At 38.9% G+C, this 24,555-nt stretch overlaps 3 protein-coding genes across 17 annotated transcripts in view; 1 reads left to right on the plus strand and 2 right to left on the minus strand.

Annotated features, from left to right (window-relative positions):
- The window catches only part of LOC137168307 (NACHT, LRR and PYD domains-containing protein 12-like), a 45,753-nt gene extending 39,663 nt beyond the window's left edge, over positions 1-6,090 (minus strand). For 2 of the 14 annotated variants that reach the window (XR_010924262.1, XM_067570845.1), the window contains exons 1-5: positions 5,704-6,077; positions 2,510-2,624; positions 1,831-1,970; positions 1,263-1,542; positions 528-605 (exon numbers count right to left, since the gene is read on the minus strand). Coding sequence is in view for 13 of the 14 variants with exons in the window: in XM_067570845.1 (XP_067426946.1) it covers positions 528-605; positions 1,263-1,533 (349 nt within the window). In the remaining variant the exon portion in view is untranslated. Of the gene's footprint in view, positions 1-527; positions 606-1,262; positions 1,543-1,656; positions 1,690-1,830; positions 1,971-2,509; positions 2,625-4,560; positions 4,602-5,703 lie in introns of those variants that run through there. The other 12 variants (XM_067570847.1, XM_067570848.1, XM_067570838.1 and 9 more) reach the window with 9 other exon arrangements.
- Positions 6,091-7,051: 961 nt separating this feature from the next.
- LOC137201383 (histone-arginine methyltransferase METTL23-like) lies at positions 7,052-12,777 on the minus strand. Of its 2 annotated transcripts, none has more exons than XM_067616420.1 (5): positions 12,715-12,777; positions 10,212-10,316; positions 9,893-10,130; positions 9,103-9,187; positions 7,052-7,732 (listed from the first exon to the last, which is right to left on the minus strand). In XM_067616420.1, the coding sequence occupies exons 2-5, from the start codon at positions 10,293-10,295 to the stop codon at positions 7,564-7,566; spliced, it is 576 nt and encodes a 191-aa protein (XP_067472521.1). In that variant the 5' UTR covers positions 10,296-10,316; positions 12,715-12,777; the 3' UTR covers positions 7,052-7,563. The 2 variants fall into 2 exon arrangements, with proteins under 2 accessions (XP_067472521.1, XP_067472520.1); XM_067616419.1 differs by lacking the exon at positions 12,715-12,777 and adding an exon at positions 11,311-11,600.
- On the plus strand, positions 11,759-23,316 carry jmjd6 (jumonji domain containing 6, arginine demethylase and lysine hydroxylase). Its single transcript, XM_067616409.1, has 6 exons — positions 11,759-12,169; positions 13,957-14,345; positions 16,719-17,005; positions 18,365-18,500; positions 19,947-20,082; positions 21,463-23,316. The coding sequence occupies exons 1-6, from the start codon at positions 12,041-12,043 to the stop codon at positions 21,592-21,594; spliced, it is 1,209 nt and encodes a 402-aa protein (XP_067472510.1). The 5' UTR covers positions 11,759-12,040; the 3' UTR covers positions 21,595-23,316.
- Positions 23,317-24,555: the final 1,239 nt, after the last annotated feature.

Below are 24,555 nucleotides of genomic sequence, written 5' to 3' on the forward strand. Positions count from 1 at the left end.
TAGTAAGAACTTTTACTCACCTCATGATTGTGTCTGAATTCAATAAACAGTAAGTTAAGTGGTGGAAACCAACTTTAGACATCTAGGAGATACTTTTTTGTTAGTTTCAGTTTTAGTTGGACTATACATACAAGGATGAAATAATCATTTCTATAGGCTCTCAGACAGATTTCTTGACAAAAGCGCTTAGCCTACATACTATATACATTACAGTATTACATGCAAGTTTACAAGTGATGCGCCACCTCAGTAATGCTGCCTTGTCTACTTCCACCTACAACCCACATTCATCTATAAACAAAGACCAACGACAACCCAGTGAGTGTTCAGTTGACCAATAACTCTTCCACGTAAATGCACACCGGGTCTTGCCAGATGAGACTGAAAGACGCGAAAAACGACTTTGTGAAACTAATTAACTTAAACAGTGTGGAGATAATGTCGAACAAACTTAAAACATGAAACAATCCTTAACAAAATAATTATTGAGGAACTGTACAGTTAACTGAACACAGAAGACACAGCACCTCTGTGGACATGCCCGAGTTCTGCAGCCTCTGGAGCCCGGGGACCTGCAGAATTATCGGGGTCTCGATGATGGAGGTCTGTTGGTGGAAGAAGGGTATGCATATAATTACTGTAAACAAATGACTATGGCAGAGAAATCAACATTCCCCAGGAGAAATCTACCTGGGGAAATAAGGTTTCTCCTATCCCCAAACCCCATTACAGTAACCAATAATGGTTACTTTGTAGGACCACCTGTCAGAATGACGTCACTTCCCCCCTGACAAGAGTTCATTCATGTTTTCCAGAGTAAGACCCACAAAATTTCAATGATCAAATGACAACTCCCCAAATTACCCACGGTATGAAACCAGCCTAGTTCAACCAATACCAACCAATAGTGTCTGTTGATCAGCGGAGGAGATAGCGCCAGATTTACCGTGGACATCGGTTCACATACTTATGTCAGCATTGTTATATGATCATTTAGTCTGACTTCATGTGTATCTGTTCCATTACTTAATAAACCTACTCAAATTAAGGGTGAGACTTTAATGTAATATCAATTATTTTATTTTTAATTGAATGTGCTGAAGCACAGAACCTGAGGAACAAAAATGAGTATGTGTAACTGTCCAAATACTTACTGTGTGTACTGTATCTAAAATTATGAAAAATATAAAGAAATAGGCTGTTTTTCCTCACAGATCTACTGTCTGGAAGTCATGTTATGTTTTTCTCTTCCTATGACTGACCTTCTGCTCCTGAGCCGATGTTTGGCAATTCCCTCACCAGATCATTCCTGCTGATCTTCTTTAAAATGCTCTTGATCACCTCCACAGCTCCAGCAAATTCATATTTATGCACCATCAGATCCACCACGTCCTGCCTCTTTGTCTCTGACAGCTGGCTCTCTTTGATGGGCGAGATGTTGCCTAACTTTTCATACTTCAGGGACCACTTGAACTTCTTAAATTCATCATCTGTTAAATCTTCCAGAACGTTAAGGAGGTCCATCTCCGTCATCTTGGCTCTCTGGTAAAATCAGAGAACACTGATTAAAGAACAGTTGTGTTTCTGTCTGCCAGTAGGAACTCATTCTGTGTTTCTACTGTAATAACAAGAGGATCTTCAGTGAAAACATCTTACCACAAGTCTACTCAGTAGCGGTTCTGGAGCTTTCTATCAGATCGAGTTTTCTCAGTTGTCATGAAAATGTACATGTTAAAATTTACATTTTTCTGGCTTAAATGTTGAGAATAAAAGTTCAATCTTAAACAACAGTCAACAAAGTCGAGTTAGACCTCTGCTTTCACAACTCACCTGTTTGTTGTTGTTCAGTGATTTCTGGTGTCTTTACATGTTTTGAATGGTTCATCAACGCTGGTGTGAAAGTTGTCAACCGAGAGTGCGTGAAAATGAGGGTCTTGTTTCAAAGTGCACTTATGTGTGTTTTTTTTGTTCTGTGAAAACAAAAGACAAACCACAGGATTTTAATAGTTGGCTACATATGTGTTTTTGTCATTAATTAAAAGTTAAACTACTGTTAACTGCTGAACGCAAAACTGTCAAGGAAGTGATCATATAAGTGATATGTAAGCCCAGCATTTCCCCAATAAAATGTGAAACAAGTGAAACACAGTGACTATCCTCCTGTAATATCAGGCTTTTTCATCCTGTGTCATCCTTCCTGTCTGTCTCTACTTATGATATATCACATTCTAGTCCTGACTAATGATGCTGATAGTATTTCTCTTTGAGCTCTCTGTGACACCAGAGAAGATAAATAAATCAGCAGGTTCAGTCGGGGTCAGCCCTATGTTTCCTTATGAATGTTTTTTCCCCATCCTAATAGGCCCTATGCTCCCTAAGCATCAAAGCTGGCCTTTCCACAATTCACATAATGCGCTGTTGGGGTCCCTTGAAGGGTGGGGGTTAGGGTCAGACAGACAGACAGACAGACAAACCAACAAATGTAGAAACAAACGGGTCAAAACATTACCTCATTGGTGGAGGTCCTGATCTAAGGGAATATAGACATGCCATGTTCAGTCTATGATTTTGATGACTGCATGAAGAGTTTTCAGATCTCAACACCTTTTGAAGCATTTTCTGTTCTGCAAATAAGAAACACAGTTTAGGTGTTTGTGTCAGAACTGGGCCTTTTGTTTCTAACTGCTAATGCTGAACCCACCTTGAGGCCTTCATCTTTTCAAGTGATATCGTACTTTTACAGCATTTTCACAAACAAGTGTTTAAATACCAAACAACAGAAAAACCAAAGTACACACTATGAATATGGGGTCTGTGGTTCTTTTTGTATCTATAACTGAAAACAAATGTGAGAACAGAGATTTGAACTTCTAAATGTGTAAACACTGTGAATGATTATGACACAAATCCTGAACATTTATCTCTTGTTTGTTTGTAAAGTCTGATGCATGCATGTAGTTTGACTGTATCATTTACAGACATTTTTATGAACTGCACAGCTTTGCTAAACACATCAGCTGCCACTTTATATTTAGATGGATAAATGTGATGCAGAAGATCTTCAGATTCTCACTAATAACTGATGGAGATGGTTGTAGTAGAGTGTGGGTTGTCAGTCAGTGGTGTTTTTTTTAAATTACATTTCAACACTGAATCATCTTCATAAGTTTACAGTAAAAACAGCCTTTTACTTTGTGTCTCAGGGTCCAAGTTCATTACTGAAGGCTGGAGGATCACCTTTTGACTGGTCACTCTTCATAGACAGACAGCTGGAAATTAGAAATTCTGGTCTGTTCTCTTCCTCTAAGGAGTCTGAGAGGTAAACCAGAAACACTGGAGACACACACACAATATAATAAACCAGTCCTACCTCTCAACTTAGTAGCTTCTTATTAGTTTACATTAATTTAACTATGACCGTGTGTGTTTTCTAGCCATGATAAAGATAAACTTTGATTCTGGTTTAAATCCATCAAACAGATATCAGATAAACATCTATGTCGTTCTTAATTGTGACCTTTATTTTAATGAATCAGTGTGGCGCACATGGATGTAGGAAGCATTGAAAATGTGGGTCTGGGGTTCCTCCCTCAGATAATTTTTAATAGAGTAGATGTAATTTCCTTTATTCTGGTGCCTTTCAACAGGTGGTTATCTGGCTATACTTGCAAGAAAAATTATGGTTACATTTTGTTATTTCATCCAGAGGAAGTGTTTGGACCCAGATCACATATTTGTATGTTAAAAAGCTAAAAGTACAGAAATCGATTTGATGACTGATTCAGGGCCATCTTTAATAATAACCACTCATTGTTTATTTAAACTTGAGGATCTCTTTATGCTTGCATGCAATTGCAATTTCTGTTAAATGATTTTCTCTAATGTTATCAAATCAATGAGTGAAGTGGAGAGGACAACTGTAGTCAAAGTGCCCCTATGCATTCTCCAATATACTGCATTCATCTTCCAATCATTTCTACAACTATGAAGAATCACAGGACCTGAGGCCTGTGTCTCAAAGCTAGATTATGTTGTTAGCCATTTATCTTGTTGGCTTTGTTTACACACACATTTAACATACATAACACTGCTACCGAGAAGAACTCCACAGAAATATTTAGATGATAATTAATATGAGAAAAAGCATCATTGTAACAACTATCTGCCATCTTTCATGAAAAGCAATATTCTTGATTTCATAAGTGGCATATGTTTGAGGAGTGTGTGAGCAAATCCATCAATTTAGCTGGATAACGTCATGATAGCTTTTGTCACACAAAAACAAGAAGGCTATAAGCAACAGGCAAACAAAATATGAACATTAAGTTAAAAGCCAAGCTTTTAATTGCTGCAACAGCCATGGTGCCATGTTACATTGCTGTGAGGATGCAGACACCAGGAAATGAAAAACAGCAAACAATGTTTAAGGACATCAACATGGTGATTTCATATTTTTCTTCTTAGTTTAATCAACTAAACAATTAATCCAAAAAAGAAAAATCAGTAGATTAATCAATAATTACAGTAATCATTATTTGCAGTGCTAATATTAACACTCACCCTGCCTCAGACTTGCTGTTTTCCTCCTTCTGCTCTGTTGACTTTAAAATGGAGTTTGAACAGACCGAACACTTTCATCTTTACTTCCTTCCTGCCTTCCTGTTTGCTCCCCCATCTGTGTGTATGTGTGCGTGAGCATGTGAGCACATGCGTGTATAAGTGTGTGTGATAAAATGTATATTTATTTTATACATTCTACATATTCTATGCTTTAATTTGTTCTTATCATACTTAATTCTTTGATTATTATTCAGTATGCATTCTATCTATTTTAGTTTCACTGTATTTTTTATGTTGTGTTACATCAATGTTTTTTTTTACATGCTTTTATGTCCTTTTCATTTAAAGCACTTGGTGCATGTAATTTATTTTGTTGTGAGGCACTTTTATCTGCATTTCTTGTATGAAAGGTGCTATACAAATAAAGTTATTATTATCATCATCATCATCATCATCATTATTATTAATCCACGCACAATAATTATGCAGAGAACAGAAGCACGTGAGCCATGATACATAAACACACCCTGAACATGTCCATCAATCATGTTAAGTGCATAATTGTCAGATGATAAAGTTGCACCGGCCACTAATGCTTATTTATACTTAATGCTTGTTTTTTCCAAGACCCCCACAAACTCAAAATTTTGTTGCTTCCGGGGGAGCTCAGGACTTTTTTGGGGAGGAAGGCCTTCTTTCTTTGGAGCCAGCATCTAGCAGCTGTCAGTGGCATTGCACTGTAAGGTACTATGTTGGCTTCAGCCTCAAGGCCTTGTAGTTGCCACTTCTAAACATCCTAACAGAGGTGTGTTAGAGATAACAGCTCACAAGCTAGTGTACAGTCAACAGTGTAAAAATAACACATTTAATATGCTGTATTACTAAAATAAATTCTCTTGTTTTATTCATTGTCTGATTTGTGACAGATATAACATGCCTCGCACCAGTGCAGACAAAAGACTCAAAAGACATTCCTCATCCTTGTCCTGTACTGTAGGTGCAGTGGTTTGATCAAAGTAGAGTTAGTATTAGTTCAGGATGTGTTAAAGTACTAAATAATCCGTCAAATGATCATGACATGAAACAATAAACACAACTCGTCTAAAGAAATTTAAAAAAAACCGTTTGAGTGAAATTACTTACCGTGGTCGAAAACAGCTTTTCAGATAAAACTCAGCGGAAGTATGACATATCCACACGATTTCTCGAGGTTCTAGTAAGTGTCGTGTGCTGTATGTACAGATGCAGTTAAACATGTTAAACATGTATGGGCTCGGGGGGAAATCGCCGCGTTACTTTCATCCCGTACTACTTTCATACCAGTTTAACCCTGCTGCTTCGGCTTCAGCCTACAGGCGTGGCCACTTTCCGAACATCCTAACAGAAGTTTGTTGGAGATAACTACGGAGCCCCTAAAGTCCCAAAAGATTGTATTTTTTTTTATCTTGTGCAAACAAGTTATTATCTTGAGGGAAGAAGTTATTAATTTGTGCGCACAACATAATTATCTTGTGGGAACAAGTTATTATTATACAGAGCCCCTAAAGTCCCAAAAAATTGTATTTTTCTTTATCTTTTGCGCACATCAAAATCAAAGATTTAAAAAATGTGAACAGTAAAGATGAGGAAATTCTTTTTGAATTGCTGCATAACAAGTGGTCTTTAAAAATCGATTTTTTTCGATCGCATGACTGAAAAATGGCTCATCTCCACTTGTCCAAGAAATGTCTTTTTGTATTATGGATAATAAAAATATTTAAAACGAAATAAAACAAAAACAATCCGCCTTCTGGAAGATCTCCTTCTCTCATCCTGCAACAGCTGGTGGATGATGGCAACCGTTGCCGTTCCCGACCACTGACTGTATACGAAGATTTATTATACGTATATAAATGATCTACCATTGTTCCTGTTTCTGCCAGAGAGTGAAGTTCGTCCCACAGCCTGCCGCTGTATAATAGACCTTATTGAAGGGAGCTTCATTCAGTTGTGATTAGATTAGAGAAAAAGCCCAAAAACTGAAAACAGATTTGTGAATCAGAACTTTTTTTTCTTCTTTCCTCTCCCATTAATCATCTCACGACCCCTCATGACCCACCGTGACTAAATCAAGCTTATAATACTTATATACTTTTACTGTAGGAGGGTTTTTCATGCAGGACTTTTACTGGAGTGTTTTTACATTGCTGTATTGGTACTTTTACTGAAGGAGTATTTCTTCCATCCTGGTCAGCGTCAGTCTGTGGACTGTTGCTTAGCTTAACTTATAATTTACACACATACAAAATAAAACAGCATTCTAGAAATAAAACAGGTGTATATGATACAACAGACAACTTAAAAATGAACAAAAAAAACTAAGTTAAATACAACATGATTTAGGAAAATACAAAAGAATAAATTACAATAATAAATATTGTGTCTCTATATGTGTTGCTTGTCTTTGTGACTAGAAAAATGCCATAAAAATAAATAAAACATTTTCAAAGACTGATTTTCAACACTTTTTAATAAAAAAAATTGACATCTTCTTTGTAACTATAAATGTCTTTAATGTCTTTTCTCTCTGCAACATAACTTTTACTACCTTCTGCCATGAACAGGGTACACACAGTGAGCCTTAATGCCCAGTTCAGATGTTTTAGTCAGCTCCAATGTGAACAACACTGAGGTCCTAAACTGCCACAAATGCACAGATTTAACTGAAATATGAGCCACATGTGTACAAAAACAACAACAACAACAACGTTAGATCATTAACGTGGATGACATGGCTGCTAGCATCCGGTTACGATAAGTTCCTACAGTTTGGCTTGAATAGAAGCTTCTCCATAAATGTCCAACAAATGTGAAACTTCCTCGTCTCTCCATTGACCCCCGTCGCTGTTGTTGCTCTCCTCCATGTTTATTGTTACCCAGCTGTGAGGCACCGACAATGAATAATGATGACAGGCAACATGTGCAGGGAAGTGAGACGATAAAAAACCCCCACAAATCTGTCTTTTACTGTCCGTCTTCTGTCTTCAGTGTGATTATCATCATCTGGATGATGTGCCTGCCTGGTAGAGTCGATCCAGCCAGCTGAGATTTATCGGCGTTAAAACTCTCCAGTTTGACTTCGACACAGTTCAGTTTCCATCTGTGGAGCAAAGCTTCAATCGACCAGTCAGCACTGAAACACAAAGAGGACGACAGATATGAGAGTTAAAGCAGAAACCGGATTTTTTTCTCACAAAGCAGAAAAGATTCAAAAAACTTGCAGTAACCTGGCTGCATAAGTGTGAACACCCTTTTATAACTGGTTCAGAATCAACCAATGACATTCAAACGCTTGTTTAACTGTCATTAGTATCCAACTGCCATCAATTAAAGTGAATCTCAAAAAAAGTTCAACTGCTATTGTAAGTTTTTTTTATCGTAAAAGGTTTCAGTTTGTTTTTCACTTGAAGAGTCATGTTGTGCAAGTCTGTGTGAAGCTTCTATTCAGCTTCAGCAGTCTGAGTTAGTCATATCAAGTGGATATCTGACACATTTACATAAATTTCCCTCTTTGTGTTTCCTCGGACAGTGTTTCCCTGTTGAGCTGCAGGTGGAAGTATAGTAACAAAAAGAGGAACTTTGGCATTAAAAAGACTGTAACGTTGAAAGATATCTACTTGATTTGACTCATTTGGACGCTGAAGCTTCATATTAGCTTCAGATAAACTTTTAAATACATTTTTCCCATCACTTCCATTGTAAGTGCATTATGAAGGGATCTTCTAATGGTCAGTATGAACAGGAGGAATGATTATGTTGAGGTGATGAGACGATCAGATGATTATCGTCTCATTTTAACATACAAATACATTGTCCTTGGGTCTCTCTGTGTCTGCCTCCGGATAGGAATGTTCTTTTGTTAGTGTTAAGAGGCCCCACTGGCCTTTCCCATCCTGTTTCACGCCAAATAAGGTCATACTCTGCAATCTAGAATAAGCAAAACAAGTCAACAGCTCAAGGGGAAATGTGACTCTTATGTAACATACATGTGCATATAAATATATATCCTGTGACTGTGTGCCATTGGTTGTAATCATATAAGCTGATACGTTGACTAATTATAAATCATTTCTCTGTTCCTTCCTTTGTTTTTTCCATTCCATTCCTTTCCTTTGTTTGGTGAGACAAGCTGATGCAAATATTTGTGTGTTCTGTCTCCTTATTGTACAATAGTAATTTTTAATCTTCAACCCACCAGTGTTTTGTGTATTATTTCATGAGTGTTTAGTGTTTTCAGACAATTTCCACGACAATTACAGCAAGAAAAACAGGTTTCAATGTTCATTTGACGGCTGACTGCTGTTTTAAGACACTTTGAAAAATTGTGAACCCGTCCTTTAATGCATGTTTCACTTTGTTGCAGAGTGTTTCACTCATTTTCTATTTATTTTCTTCATCGTTAAACTTCTTCTATGGTACAAATACACAAGCTGGCAAAGCTTCCGAAAACTAGACTACTGACGCCCCCAGATGACACCATTTCCCACAATCCCACAGATATACCTTCTTTCCTGGTATGTCGTCCAAAACTGGGCTGTTGGGTTTTTTCTTAGAAGAAAAGCAACAGTCACGAGGACATCTTCAAACTCTGTAACAGATCAAGAGATGAATTTAAATTTTACACTGTATTGTCAAAAGTATGTGGACAGCTGAACACGGCTGATTATTTTCTCCATCAAACTTTTTGTTTATAAAATGTCAGAAATAGTTCCAACCAACAGTCCAAAACCTAAAAATAAAACCTAAAAATATTCAGTTTTTAATGATTTTAAACAGAGAAAAGCAGAAAATAATCACATTAGAGAAGCTGGAGCCAGAGAGTGTTAAGCATTTTTGCTTGAAAAAATTATGATACGTGTAATTTAATAATATTTTTTTTGCTTAAAACAGTCTGAATTAAAGATATTAACACTAAAAAACATCAGAATCAGACCCATCATGAGTAGTTTGTGTATAATTCTAGGATGTAAACTCCTCCTCAGGTCATTAAAACTCCAACAAAAATTAATTAGTAACTACTCTGATAATCAAATAATTGCTTTAATCATTTTTTGAGCAGAAATGCCAAATAGTCAGTTGTTGCAGCTTCTCATATGTGAGACTTTGCAGCTTTTCTGTGTCACACATGATAGAAAACTGCATATGTTTGGATTTTTTACATTTGAAGACGTCTCTTTTAACTTTAAGAAAGTAAAACAGGTATATTCTGACATTTTATAGACAAATCGAGAGAATAATTGGCAGATTAATCAATAATAATGTATGTACATGTTGTTTCTGCTCTGGAACCAACCTCCTGGCTCGTAGAAAACATCTGATCCCAGGATGATGTCCAGTTTTGGAAGCAGGACGAGATCAGGTGAGACTTCCCCCCAGGTGAGACCCACCACGAGCACATCAGTGACACCGTTGGCTTCACAGCTGCGCCTGCAGTTCTCCAGACACAGCGGCTTCTTCGCATCGTCGGACAGGATCAACTTTGCACCACACCTGGCTGCCACCACACCTGGTAGACTCACACCTGCACCAAGCTGTGGAGAGAAATAACGTCCATCATGTTGTTAAAGCTCAAGCTCCTTCTTTTTAAAGATGTCAGTTCAGATCCGTCTCACCTCCAGCACTGTCCTGTCTCTCAGCTCCTCTCGTTGTGTCCACAGATACTGAGCCAGCACCACTGCACATGGCCACACATACATGCCGTACTGTGAATCCAGAACCTGAGAGGGACGGTCACAGTTTACAGTGAAATGATGCATTAGTTGTCAACTATTAAATTGATCGCCAACTATTTAACTGAATATCTTTGGGTTGTGGACAAAATAAGACATTTGAGAACATCATCTTTAGCTTTGGGAACCAGTGAAAGACATTTTCAGCGTTTTCCGGACCAAACAATTAATTGATTAATCAGGGATAATCAACAGATTATGTGATAATGAAAATAATCATTGGTCGCAGCACTAATCCATGCATAGGCAGTGCTGTATTATGCTCAAACTAACTTGTGCTCAGACTATATTAGGATAAATCTCTTCAGAGCATGTTGCTCTCCTCTCTATACTGCCTCCTTGTGGGCAAAGATTAAAAAGGCGAGCATGCATGAGTTTCAGGTTGCCTGTAACGATATTCCTTTTAAAAAACGAGGTCGTGCAGTGCAAGCGACTTGTTTAATGATGCAGGACTCGACACTTTCCAGGCTCTGTTGAAATCTGATGTATGAATGTATCTGTGGGTCATCATGCTGCTGTCAAATCCTAGTTTTAGTGTTGTACGATACCAGTCACCCCTGTGGAAACACTGGTATAACTGTCTTTTGTAAGAAGCGGCAATGTTTTTCTTTTTATTCTAATGTATGTAGTCTACCTTGTTTGTGTTGTATGTTTTTCTAATTGATTTTGAGTCTGACAATAAAGCCGAAATGAAATTAACTAAACAAATTCAACCAAACATTTTTAATGAATACATCTTTGTGTACTGGATGTATGCCGGATTGAAGAAAGGACTTTAACGTATCGTTGAAAGTCTCGCGTGTTCTGTTCTATAACGAATATACCCTTTTAATACCCATGATTAACTTAAATATACATATTTTAATAGCACTTTAGTGCCATGACAGCATATCGTAAGTTGATATCAGCTCCACGCAGAGGTATACTACAAACTGCTGTGCATCCAGTATAATAATGTACTTATATAAATACTCAAACTGACCTCAGGTATGGAGACAGAAAGTGTGTTTTTCTTGTTTTCTCCAAACGTGAAAACTTTGTAAGCTAAGCTAACGTTAGGTGTTTCGCCTCCGCTGTGGTCCATCGTGCACGTTAATGCCCCCTTAATTAAACTAATACATCTCCAGCTAATGTTCTCACTCCTCGTCTTCTCATTAGAAAATCATATTAAACCATTTTAACTGACAAATTTATGTTTTCATCGTATCATTATCAACCACGCTTTTGCCTTTATCCTTTCCCATGCTATTTTCGCGTTCACCAAAACACAAGAAGGATACACAGCCACAGCCAATCAAATCCACGCAGTATGACTGGCGGGAAGGCTTATTCAACATTTTAACCAATCGTTGTTTTGCTTTCGCGGTTGCTGTGGCCAATGAGCTTTCTATATAGGCAAGCAGGGGCGGGCGCTGTTGAGTTGCAAAAGCATTGTGTTGCCTGCCAGCTAGCAAACTAGCTTCTGTTGTTGGTAACTGTTTATTAAAGTATTTCGACCAGGCAGGTGTAAAAGCGTCCTGACATTTGTTGGTAAAGACCTGGAGACGTGATTTAAATAGCACCCGACTTGTGGTTTTGTTGTCTTGTCACACAATTACGACGAGAGTGTCAGCTAGCCGACAATCAGTGCAGGCTAGTAGCGTCGTATGTGTTTCTGCACTAGTGTCGGGTTAGCTCCATAGCTAGCTGAGCCGCGATAACACTCAGGAGGAATGAACCATAAGAGTAAGAAGAGGATTAAAGAGGCGAAACGGAGCGCCAGGCCCGAGCTAAAGGATTCATTAGACTGGATAAAGCACGATTATCATGAGACTTTCGACCTGTCGCATCACACCGTAAAGGTAACTGTCACTGTAGCATACAGAGCTAAGCTAACAGCAGCTAGCCGCCGCAGGAGTGCAGTTTGTCACGTAGGCACAGAAACCTGACGAGCTGCTGGTCACGTTATGCCCATTTAGACTTTCAGCTAACATATGTTGACACTGAAAAAGTTTTGTTATGTAGTGTTTCATATACTTTATTCTGATAGCTCTGGTGCCTCAACAGTATTCAGATTAATGTCAATCTGAGCAAAGACTGTAGATGGAAACACTTTCACTCAATGATTAATAAGTGGTAGTGGTGGAGTAAGAAGTAACTAAGTACATGTACTCAAGTACTACTGTACTCAAGTACTGCACCAAAGTACAATTTTGAGGTATTTGTACTTGAGTATTTCCATGTGATGCTACTTTATACTTCCACTCCACTACATTTCAGAGGGAAATATTCACTACATTTATTTGACAGCTTTAGTTACTTTTCAGATGAAGATTTGACACAATGGATAATATAACAAGCTTTTAAAATACAACACATTGTAAAGATCAAACCAGTGGTTTCCAACCTTTTTGGCTTTTGACGGCTTACAAAAAGCAGTGTGTAGTCGGGGTCACATCTCAGATGTCGGTGAAGTAGTATTAATAATCTAATGATGTCATATATATATATATATATATATATATATATCAGTCAGAGGGACCAAACCTCTACTTTTACTGCAATACTTTAACTACATCAAGCTCATAATACTTATGTGTTTTTCATGAGGAACTTTTTCTTGCAATTGAGTACTTTTACATTGCTTTATTGATACTTTTATTTACGTAAAGGATCTGAATACTTCTTCAACCACTGGTTAATAGGAAGTTAAATGAAAGTATTTTTTCATATCATCAGTGGCCTCTGTCCAGGCACTACAGAGGAGAGTTAGCTTTAACATATATCTGGTGCTTTAAATGTATTGTGAATTGTCCCTGTTAGTAATAACAAAATAATGTTAATAATTAGAGCTTCAACGATTGGTCGATTGACAAGAAATGAATTTGCAACCATTATGATAATCAGCTGACCGTTTTCTGTCATTTTTAGGGCTGTAACTAACCATTATTTTCATTATCAATTAATCTGTCCATTATTTTCAGGATCAATTGATTAGTTATTTGATCTATTAAATGTCGGAAAATCTGGATCAGTGTTTCCCAAAGACAACGTCCTCAAATGTCTTGTTTTGTCCACAATCGAAAGATATTCAGTTTGCTGTCATAGAGACTAAAGAAACCAGAAAATATTCACATTTAAGAAGCTGGAATCAGAGAAATTGGATGTTTTCTTAAAAAATTGCTCAAAACGATTCATCAATCAATAAAATAGTTGGTGTTTAATTCAATAGTTGGCAACTAATTGATTAATCAGCTAATTGTTGCAGGTCTAATAGTCTTTAAAGCAAATATTCATTAATTTCAACTCCTGTACTGTGAAGATTTGCTGTTTTTCTTTGTCATATGACTGAAAAATGTTGGTTAGACAAAGACAAGACATTTTAATACATCTGCTTGAGCTGTGAGAAACTATTAACGGGCGTTTTTCACTATTTTATGAAAATTCCCAGACAAATGATTAATCAGCCATTCAAGAAAAGAATCAGCAGATAAATCTATAATGAAAATAATCATTAGTTGCAGCCCTGATAATAATGCAATGGATGAAATATGTTGAAATCCAGGACAGATGAGTCTGTGAGGATTCTGGAAATGCTGTAGACCAATACTCACTCTGTGTATCTCTGCACTGACATTTGCTGTTTCAGGACAACGTTGAGCGTGTGGACGCCCTTCATGTCAGTCCTGAAGAGTTCATCCAGCGCTTCGAGCGGCCCTACAAGCCTGTTGTCCTGCTGAACTGCCAGGAGACCTGGCCCGCCCGAGAAAAATGGACTCTTGAGCGCCTCAAACGCAAGTACCGCAACCAGAAATTCAAGTGTGGGGAGGACAATGACGGATACTCAGTGAAAATGAAGATGAAGTACTACGTGGAGTACCTGGAAGCAACCAGGGACGACAGCCCGCTCTACATCTTTGACAGCAGCTACGGTGAACACGCCAAGCGCCGGAAGCTGCTGGAGGACTACCAGGTGCCCGTCTTCTTCAGAGACGACCTGTTCCAGTTTGCAGGGGAGAAGCGCAGACCGCCGTACAGGTGTGACCTTTGTTTAAAACTTTGCAGATTTTCAACCAGCATTGTATCATTACAATGCACCCATAGCTCCCCGCTCATTTACCGGCAAATCTACAAGTTGCCCGTCTTCTTCAGAGACGACCTGCAGACAGCCATCCAATCAGTAGATGATTGGACTGGACATGCACAATGCATTCTGGTTGTTGTAGGATTCCTCCTTAAGAGCAGTATGGGGACTCTACAGCCTTTTTCTACTACATAGGTGACGTAGTTTTTAAGAAGTCATCATATTCACAGCAGTGAATTTTCCCTTTAACTCTTCAGTTAACCAACAACACAACTGGTAGAAGTGTCTGAGTGGAGTCGGACTGTATCTTATTATTTTTATTATTAATCTGTAGAATAGAATAAAATATATCTTGTCCACCAGGGTGGAAAATCATGTTCAGCTCCCCAAAACATAAAGACGCACAACACACGATTCTTACAAGATAGAGACAATGAAGCAGTTAGTATAAAAAGCACAGAGACAAGGTCACATGAGACATCAAAAACAGATTGTTAGAATACTGAAGGCACTTGGGATGAAGGACTTCTTAAATACACTTTTAGTTGCCAGAGTGACTCTATAGCACCACCTAGAGCTCAGAGGCTCAAACTGGCTGAACAGAGGATGGGAGATTATTTGCCCAGTTATCTGAACCTGTGCATCAAGATCTGTCTGATTCAGCTCAGCTGCTGTTTGATTGATGGATCACGTTGAGCTTTACTAGGCTGCAACTAACGATTATCGACTTCTTTGCAAAATATTTTCTTCATTAAACTCTTTAGTAGTGGGGGTGTGTTTTTCTAAATGTTAATTAATAATTTGATGTTGATGGAACGAAGAAGGCAGAACTGAACTGTGAGGACAATCTGCAGCACACACACTGGAGTTATCTTCTAAAACGTTTAGTGTTTGGGCACTTTCTTTGATTTAATGACTAAAAACATCACCTTTGCAAAATGAACATGACGTATATTGTGAATCCTTTCTGCGCCATCACAGAGAGACTAATGTTAGCAGAGCGGAGCCACAAACTCCAGCAGTAACAAACGAGACAGTTTGACCTACACACACTGCAGCAGTCAGTCTGTTTCACCTCAGAAACCCTGCAGCCGCTCAGCGCGTCGGACAGCGATGTCTTTCCCCGGAGCTGCTCTCCACCGCTGGAGACATGACGTTAATAACAACCTCCCATTACTGCAGAGCAAACACACCAACTTCTGTTTTTACAAAAGACATTTAACCAGTGATGTCAGTCAGTAAATTACACTTTAATTTCAATATTCTCATACAGGCAGAAGACTGTAAGATACTATTAAATTAATGCAGTTAACTTTTTAAGATCAAAAAAAGCTGCTGACAGTGACCTTCATCCAGACTGTTTATCTTACCTGCCAGTTATGTTTCTGGAGTAAGAGAGTGAAAATTGTGCCTCCTTTCCTATTCATGCAATCAAAAATTGGTTTTGAATCAACAATCGATTCTGATTCAAATCAGACACCAAAGAATCAGAATTGAATTGTGAGATCCTCCCCCCCGACTGTTCACTAGAGCACTATGACATCATCAAATTTCTTGTTTTGTCCAACAAACAGTCCAAAAATATTCAATTCACTATAATTTAACACAAAAACCCATCAAATTCTCACAACTTTGAACTATCAAATGTTTGTGTGTTTCCATGAAAAAACAATTGATATTTTTAATATATTACATTTAAAATTATTATTAGATTAATCCACTAACATTGTACTAGAGAGCTGAAACAATTAATCGATTAGTTGCCAACTATGAAATTAATCTCCAGCTATTTTGAGTCATTTTTTATGAAAGAAAAGTCCAAATTCACTGATTCCAGCTTCCTAAATGTGAATATTTTCTGGTTTCTTTAATCTCTATGACAGTTAACTGAATATCTGAATACAGTCTAGACCTGCTCTATGTGAAAAGTGCCCTGAGATAACTTTTGTTATGATACGGTACTATATAAATAAAATGGAATTGAAGAGAATACGACATTTGATGATGTCATCTTGGGCTTTGGGAAACACTGATCCACATTTTTCACCATTTTTTGACATTTTATCGACCAAACACCACATCTGTTAATGGAGAAAATAATTGACGGATTAATTGATAATGAAAATTGTTAGTTGCAGCCCTGATGGTTCTACACCGCTAGCAGTGTAGAACCAGCAGCCTAAAACTGGTGTGAGGTTGTTTTGTTCTAACGTAATCCGCTTCTTGTCAGAAAGGGAAAGGAAGGAAGCGCGAGAAGCTGACGGACATGTTAACTGTCCACACATCTGGAACACCTGGTTTATCCTCTCACCCCGTCTCCTCCTCAGGTGGTTTGTGATGGGCCCGGCCCGCTCGGGCACCGGCATCCACATCGATCCGCTGGGCACCAGCGCCTGGAACGCCCTGGTTCAGGGCCACAAGAGGTGGTGCCTGTTCCCCACCAACACCCCCCGCGAGCTGATCAAGGTGACCAGAGAGGACGGAGGCAACCAGCAGGACGAGGCTATCACCTGGTTCAATGTGGTTTATCCCCGCACCCAGCAGCCCAACTGGTCTCCCGAGTTCAGACCACTAGAGATCCTCCAGAGACCTGGGGAGACCGTGTTTGTTCCTGGTCAGTGAAGCAACATCATTTTCTAAATCTTCATCTTCATGACAAGAAAGCTGAATAACTTCTGCTCTTCTCTAGAAAAGAGGTTTTATAAACCAATCAGATTCTCAGCCTTTAGCCTTGTTTAGACCAGAATCGCCAGGTACTTTGGAATCAGAGGAACTAATCTCAGGAACTAAATTTGGGACTGAAAGTCTCTGTTATGCATCCTGTTTGTGTTTCCACCACATCTGAGGAACCAGGTAGATCCTGCAGATTAGACCCACACACACAATTAATAAATGACGTTTAAAACGCAGTAGAAACTGCGTTTTTGCACTTAAGTTTCTTTGGTGCGTCCACAGACTCACAGCACGGACGAGTGTATTTAGACACAAACAGCTCTGTGTATCAACACGCAGTGAAACAGATGTGACCTGGATTCATGTAATGCCAACAGAGCTGATGGTGATGAAGCTGGATTAAACCCTCAGCTGCAGGATTTAGACTTCACCTGACTGACTGACTGACTCTGTAAAAAAAAAAAAAAAAAACACTCTAAAGAAATACAGTTAGAGGTACAGTTATTACACCTTTTGCTTCATTAAGAAATAGAAAATACAGTTTTAGAAGTCTGGCATGGATGTAAACAGCCGTAATAGTCAGTTTAAGAAGTCGTGTTGTCACAGTGAGGATGTACTGATGGACAGATGGAAACTGAGCTTTGTCAAGAAATACTTTCAGCACATAAATCCCCTTAAAACCACAAACTGAGGTTTTCATATTTGTGTTTCTGATCAGATTAAACAAACGAGGTTCGTGTTAATTAGTGAGCTTTACAGATGTTTGTATAGAAAAGACAAAGCCAGTAAATTTGACTTTCTGTTTTTGCACAAAATAATTTTTTAGTCAAAAGTAACATAGATATGATAGGTGCCACATAATAATATATTTATATACTATTTTCATAGTGCCTTTCAAAACAAGAATTACAAGGTGCTTCACAGAATATAATACCATAAAAAAAAATAGGTGCAAAGAGGATGAACATAGAGAAATTAAACAAAGATTTTAAAAGAACAACGTACACAGAAAATGCAATAAAACCAGGGAATCCAAGGAGTGAAACAGAGAGATAAAACATATAGAAATATTAAACAAATGCCTGTACAGGTGAGTTTTTAAAGCTTTTCAAAATAAGGCGCAGACTCAGCCGATCTGATACTGAAGGCGAGTTTGTTCTGTGTTGGAATTCGCCGTTTGTGGTGGACTGACAGACTAATCAGTTTAACAGTCTTGTTGAGAGGACTGTTAATGCGCAGCAGCAGCAGCGTTTCTTTTTCTCATCTCTGATGTTAATGGTAACTAGCTGTGTGTCCGCAGGCGGATGGTGGCACGTGGTCCTCAACTTGGACACGACAATCGCCGTCACTCAGAACTTTGCCAGCACCACCAACTTCCCCATCGTCTGGCACAAAACCGTCCGAGGCCGGCCCAAGCTCTCCAGGAAGTGGTATCGGTAAGAATTCAACATTTGGGCTTGTGTTTCATGTTTCCTCTCTGTACATATATTTCTTAGAAACACTCAACATCAGATTTCCAAACAGTAAGTGTGCGTATTAGTTCGGTTATAAAATCCAAGTGCAGCACGGAGCGTCTCTCCTGATTGGCTGCTGATAGCACTGTCAGACGAAGAGTCGATCACACTGGACGGTTGAGGACCAGCGTCTGCTTCTAAAGTAATTTAACCGAATTTACTAACATTCAAAACCTGAGCTGAGAGTCGGAGCAGGAAACAGTCCCTCTGCTTCATGCCGTCCTCTGTTTCCATCACGGTTATGTATTTAGGTCATTTAGGGACAAGAATCTGTAAAAGTTAACATGTCATACTGACACCCTGCATCACTCTTTATGTTAATTGCTTTGAGTCATTTCTCAAGAAAAAATGCTAAAATTCTCTGGTTCCAGTTTCTTAAATGTGAACTTTTAGTCCACTCTAACTGAAATATTACTGTGTTCATACTGAATACGACTGTTAACTGAAAACCTTTTGGGTTGTGGACTGTTGGTCAGGAAAGACATTTGAGGATGCCGTCTTAGGCTTTGGAAAACAGTGATCAACATATTTTAGATCAAAAGACTAATCGATTAATTGAGAAAATAATCAACAGATTAATTGATAATGAAAATAATCGTTGGTTACGGCACTACTCTGTATACAATGAGGCAGCCACAAAACAAAAGTCTTCTCCAGGAAGTGGTATCTGTCGGCTGTTCGGCGGACGGACGGAGGACATCTGGTGTTTCGGTTTAACAAGGTTAACCGTGTTAACTGGTGACTCTCAGCTGGTCGCTCGTAGCGACGGCAGCTGGCTCCTAAAAGTCTTATCAAATTTACATGAATCAATATATATATCTGTGTTTATTATCCTCAGTAACCATTTACATAATTTAAACTGTGCTCAGCGAGAAGCATTGACCTTGTAATGTTTCTTATAATGTTGGAAACAGACAGTAGCCTCTAAGTTGGCAGCGCAGCTGTAATACATCTGGATTATATACAGTTATTCTCCATTGGAAAGTGGCCCATATACAACTAATTAACCTGCTTTGTCACTGTGTTCACACAATATGTTCAGTTTGTGGCTAAATATTGTGTAAACTGTCTGTTAAACTTGTGACCGTCAGTTTGGATATTATAATAATAATAATAATAATAATAATAATAATAATAATAATAATAATAATAATAATAATAATAATAATAATGATCAACTGCAACAACATTCAGCGTTTCCTCCAACTACTCTTGAAAAGCTAACATTTATAACTATTCATTCTAGAAAAATAAGTGAATAAATGTTAAAGCTTCTTGTTGGCGACGCCGTTTAATTCACATAATGTAAGACAAAAAGGGACCAGATGAATAAATACTGTGTTGAACATTCATTTTGTTTGTTGTCAGTATTTTGAAGCAGGAGAGACCTGATCTGGCAGCTCTGGCAGACAAAGTGGACCTGCAGGAATCAACAGGCATCGCATCCGACAGCTCCAGTGACTCTTCATCATCGTCATCCTCCAGCTCGTCTGACTCCTCTGATGTATGTGCTGACACACACACACACACACACACACACACACACACACACACACACACACACACACATAGTAACACTCAGATTCAGGCATACTGAGGTCTTGATACTTATACCAAACGTTCACAAGCAGACATGATAATCACATGAGAGCAGTGGAGTTTACTGATCCCGATCGGACTCCTTTAATATTGATTATCTGCTGATAGCAAGTCCAGCAGAAGATATGACTGTGTCAGTGCACAAGCATAAACGTTAACGATGCAACTGCCCCGAAAAAAAAAAAAAACGTACACTGGATACAATTTGGGACGAACTCGTGATTGTTTCTTTAATAACTGGTTAGTTGTTTGACTAAAGAAACCAGAAAATATTTAAGGTACTGGAATCAGAGAATTTGGACTTTTTTCTTAAAAAGTTTCTCAAAACGATTAATCGATTATCAAAATAGTTCAACATATTGATTTAACAGCTGATGATATATCAATGTTAAGGTCTTTGCACACTAAGTCCGACAAAAATCGTGACGCACAGAAACCTCGCACACTGAGTCAGATGTGTTTTATTATTATATTCGTTGCGAAAATTCGCAATACGAGGCAAAATGGAGTCGTCAAGCAGCGAGGATGATTCTGTGGTCCTCTAAATTCTTGAAAGAAAAAGAAAGAACCACACAGTAAAAACAAGAACACGACACACAAATATTCAGACAGCCTCAAAACGCTGCAACATACAGACAAGATCATGGTCAACAGTCGTCCTGTGATCAGCTGATAGTATCAGTGTTCCCAGGCTGTGTTGTTTGCGTGTACGGTGGCTCTGAGTGGTCAAACAACTCTGTAAAGGCTTTTGACGGATGCAAAAAAAAAACCCAGCAGAAAATCGAACCTGCTCCGAAAACTTAATGACAGATGAAACTTTCGGAGTCGGTGTGTAAACATGATTGACACAACATGACGTCGGATGAGAAAAACGGACTTGGTGTGCAAAGAACTTTATGTTCACATCTTGTTTCTGATGGAAACTAAACATCATTTATTGCAGCTTTAAGCTTAGATTTTTGGCATGTCACCTTTATTTTGTAATGGACAGGAAACAGATCATTGTGTGACTGCCTCAAGTTTTGTATTTTTTATGCTCAACCAGAGAAGTCGTTTCCTTCCTGCAGTGTGTTGGATATAAAGTTCTGCTGAGTGTGAACTCTGTTACAATCCCTGCTTATATAAATCCGCACGCTCAGGATCACACCTGTCACCAGGGACAGTCAGTCAAGGAGTTAGCGCTGCCAGCAGGTGTTAACATGTGACGGATATGTTCATGTCTGTAACGTAATCCACTGTAACCATGTGGTTGTTGTTGTTGTTGTTGTTGTTGTGTTCCCTGCAGGCTGAGTCAGGCTCCGAAGGCGACGCCATGTCTCACCGCAGGAAGAAGAGACGCACCTGCGGCATGACGGCCAACGGAGACACCCGGAGCCAGGACGACTGCGTCAGCAAGGAGAGGAGCTCATCACGGTGACCCCAAGCTTTCCGTCCGGCCCCGCCCGCCCAACCCCCCCCCAGCGGTGACTCCTCCTCTCACAAACACACCTGCGACTCCCAGCTGCTGCTAGGCTAGTGTAGGTAAACCCCCCTGTCTGTCTGTAGAGATAACACGGCAGAGATCAAGGAGGATTTGCTGGAGACCCGCCACCACTGTGCTTTTCAACACCAATCAATATGTGTTTGTCTGTGTAGCTTCTGTAGTGAGAGGAGACGGAGGGGAACATGAAGATGACGGACTGGTCCGGGTTTGAGGGCGACTCCAAGAACTTGTTGTTGGGCTTTAAAACTCTCTTGTGCTGCTTTCTGGTGTGAAGTTGTGAGGAAATCTGGGGATCTTTTAACTGTAAGAATGGTATTTGTTGACACATTCAGCCATCAGAAAAGGTGTGAAAACATGAATCCTAAACACAAGGCCACTGCAGCAGTGCAGGTCTTCGGGTTCTGGACAGGATCACCAGCACTAACAGACACCTAAACTTTAACAATATTAGACTAACACATGGGCCTCTAGTTTCACGGTGGTAAACTGGCGCTAACAGCTGATCAACACTCGGTCAGATCAGAAACTGTCAGCGCAAAAAAAAATTCACCCACAAAACAACAGCTGGGAACATGTCAGTCACAATATCTGTCCAAGCTTCTTTGTTTTCTCTGTGCCATTTATTCCCCTTTGACATTTTGCCCTTAAGATTTTACCAGAACTGCAACTAACAGTTACTTCCCTCATCAATTAATCTGTCGATTGCTTTCTCGGTTAATCGATTAGTCCATAAAATGTCCAAATATCAAACATGTGGATCAGTGTTTCCCAAAGTCCAACATGACGTCAACAATCCAAAGATGTTCAGTTTACTGTCAGAGACTCAAGAAACCAGAAAATATTCACATTATAGAAGCTGAATCAGAGAAATTTTTTTTTCTTAAAAAAAGATTGAAAACAATTAATCAATTAATGTAATAGTTGGTAACTAATCGACTAATCGTTGCAGCTCTACAACAGTCCCAAACCTTTTTCTTTCAGTATGTTTTTCTGTAATCAGATTCTTTGTTTTGTCCGACCAAAAGTCCAAATCCAAAAGATTTATTCCAATTACTTAAATTTGAGATCAAGGAAAAGCATCAAACATTTAGCGTCACTGCTAAAAGAAATAAAATAATGAATCTTTTCCGTTTTCCTTCAGGGATAATCACATATATACATTTAAACCCGAGAGTTAAAGCTTCCTGCAGCTTCTCTGAATCCGAGTACATTAATTGCAGAATCTGTGCAGCTGGTGTTCATCTGTTGCTAAAGTGCCTCTAAGAAGTGATGATGATGATGATGATGATGATATGTGAGTGTTGTCGGCCTGCGAGGCGTGTCAGTGTGACTGACCGTGTTCGGTGTTTTTAATCGGTTCTTAAACTAATGTGAAGGCACTACTGTATGTGGGTCTGAGGTCGGTCACACGGTGCCTTCCATCTGCCTTTCTGTCTCAGAGCGTCTCCTCCCTCCTCTGAACTGTAGTAGTTGTTAGCGTGCAGGAACGGACGGACGGATGCTGATGCTGAATCTGTGTCTCCAGCTCAAATGTTGATGATGAAACGAGAATGAGGAGAGGAGTCTGTTCACGTGCTGAGACGGGACACTCAGACAGAGCCTGATGTGATAAAAGCTCATTTTGTTGGTGAATAAAATCTTTTCTATGACTGAAAACGTGTTTGTCTGATCATTCTGCTTTCTTTTAAAACTTATTGAAGGTTGTTTTTACTAAAATAAAGATATGGTTGTTCACAAACACTACCCGGTTTTTATATAAAATAGTCTTCTTACACAAAAACATAACAAATTAGACATTTAACAATATATAATTTCCGTAATATGTCTCAAATAAGACACAGTATCTCAAAGTTTTGATCATAATTTGCAGTATGATTTGTATTTAAATTTTCACAGTGGAGTTTTGCTTATGTAAATCTGTTTTATTGTAAAAAAAATATGATTTACTAAGTTGAAATGGATGGTATGTCAAGTTAATATAACTCATAATTATAAACGACTATATCAGAATAATGTTTTAAGTTGCAACAATGAGACAATCAGAAATATGTGACTACAAGACTATTGATCCTCACACATCACAGCAACACAAGAACCAAAGTGAAGAGTTAGAAAAACAGATAAATGATTTAAAAAAAAGAAACATTCAAGATGAATAAAACAAAAAATACATCATATAAATACTGGCAACTAGTCAAGTATTTTTTTATTTGTATAGCCCAAAATCACAGATCCTATATTTGCCTCATCTATGCAATCTATACAACAATACATCCTCTGTCCTTAGACCTTCAATTTGAATAAGGAAAAACTCCCTAAAAAAACCCTTTAACAGGAAAAAAATGGAAGAATTTACATTCCTTATTTTGACTGAATAGCACCCAAAAAATCTCCCTCTCACCCTCCTCCCTCCCATGGGGGGGGGGGGGTGTTTCTACTCTGGGAGTTTGAGGGTTCTGTGCAGTATCTTAGCTGTTCCTAGGACTGCGCTCTTGTGGACAGAGACTTCAGATGTTGTACCTTGAATCTGCTGGAGCCACTCTCCCAGTTTGTGGGTCACAGCCCCCAGTTCTCCCATTACCACTGGCACCACTGTTGCCTTCACTCCCCACATCTTTTCTAGCTCCTCTTTCAGCCCTTGGTATTTTTCGATCTTCTCATGTTCCTTCTTCTTGATGTTGCTGTCGCTTGGGATCGCGACGTCTATCACCGCTGCCTTCTTCTGTTCCCATTGGTTAGCCATCACCAGTTTGTCAGTCTGGATCTGGAAGTCCCACAGGATCCTGGCTTGGTCATTCTCAACCACCTTAGGAGGTGTCTTCCATTGTGACCTTGGGACGTCCAGCCCATACTCAGTGCAGATGTTCCTGTACACTATGCCAGCCACTTGGTTAT

This window comes from Thunnus thynnus, chromosome 17, assembly GCF_963924715.1.
Source record: "Thunnus thynnus chromosome 17, fThuThy2.1, whole genome shotgun sequence".
NCBI lineage: Eukaryota > Metazoa > Chordata > Actinopteri > Scombriformes > Scombridae > Thunnus > Thunnus thynnus.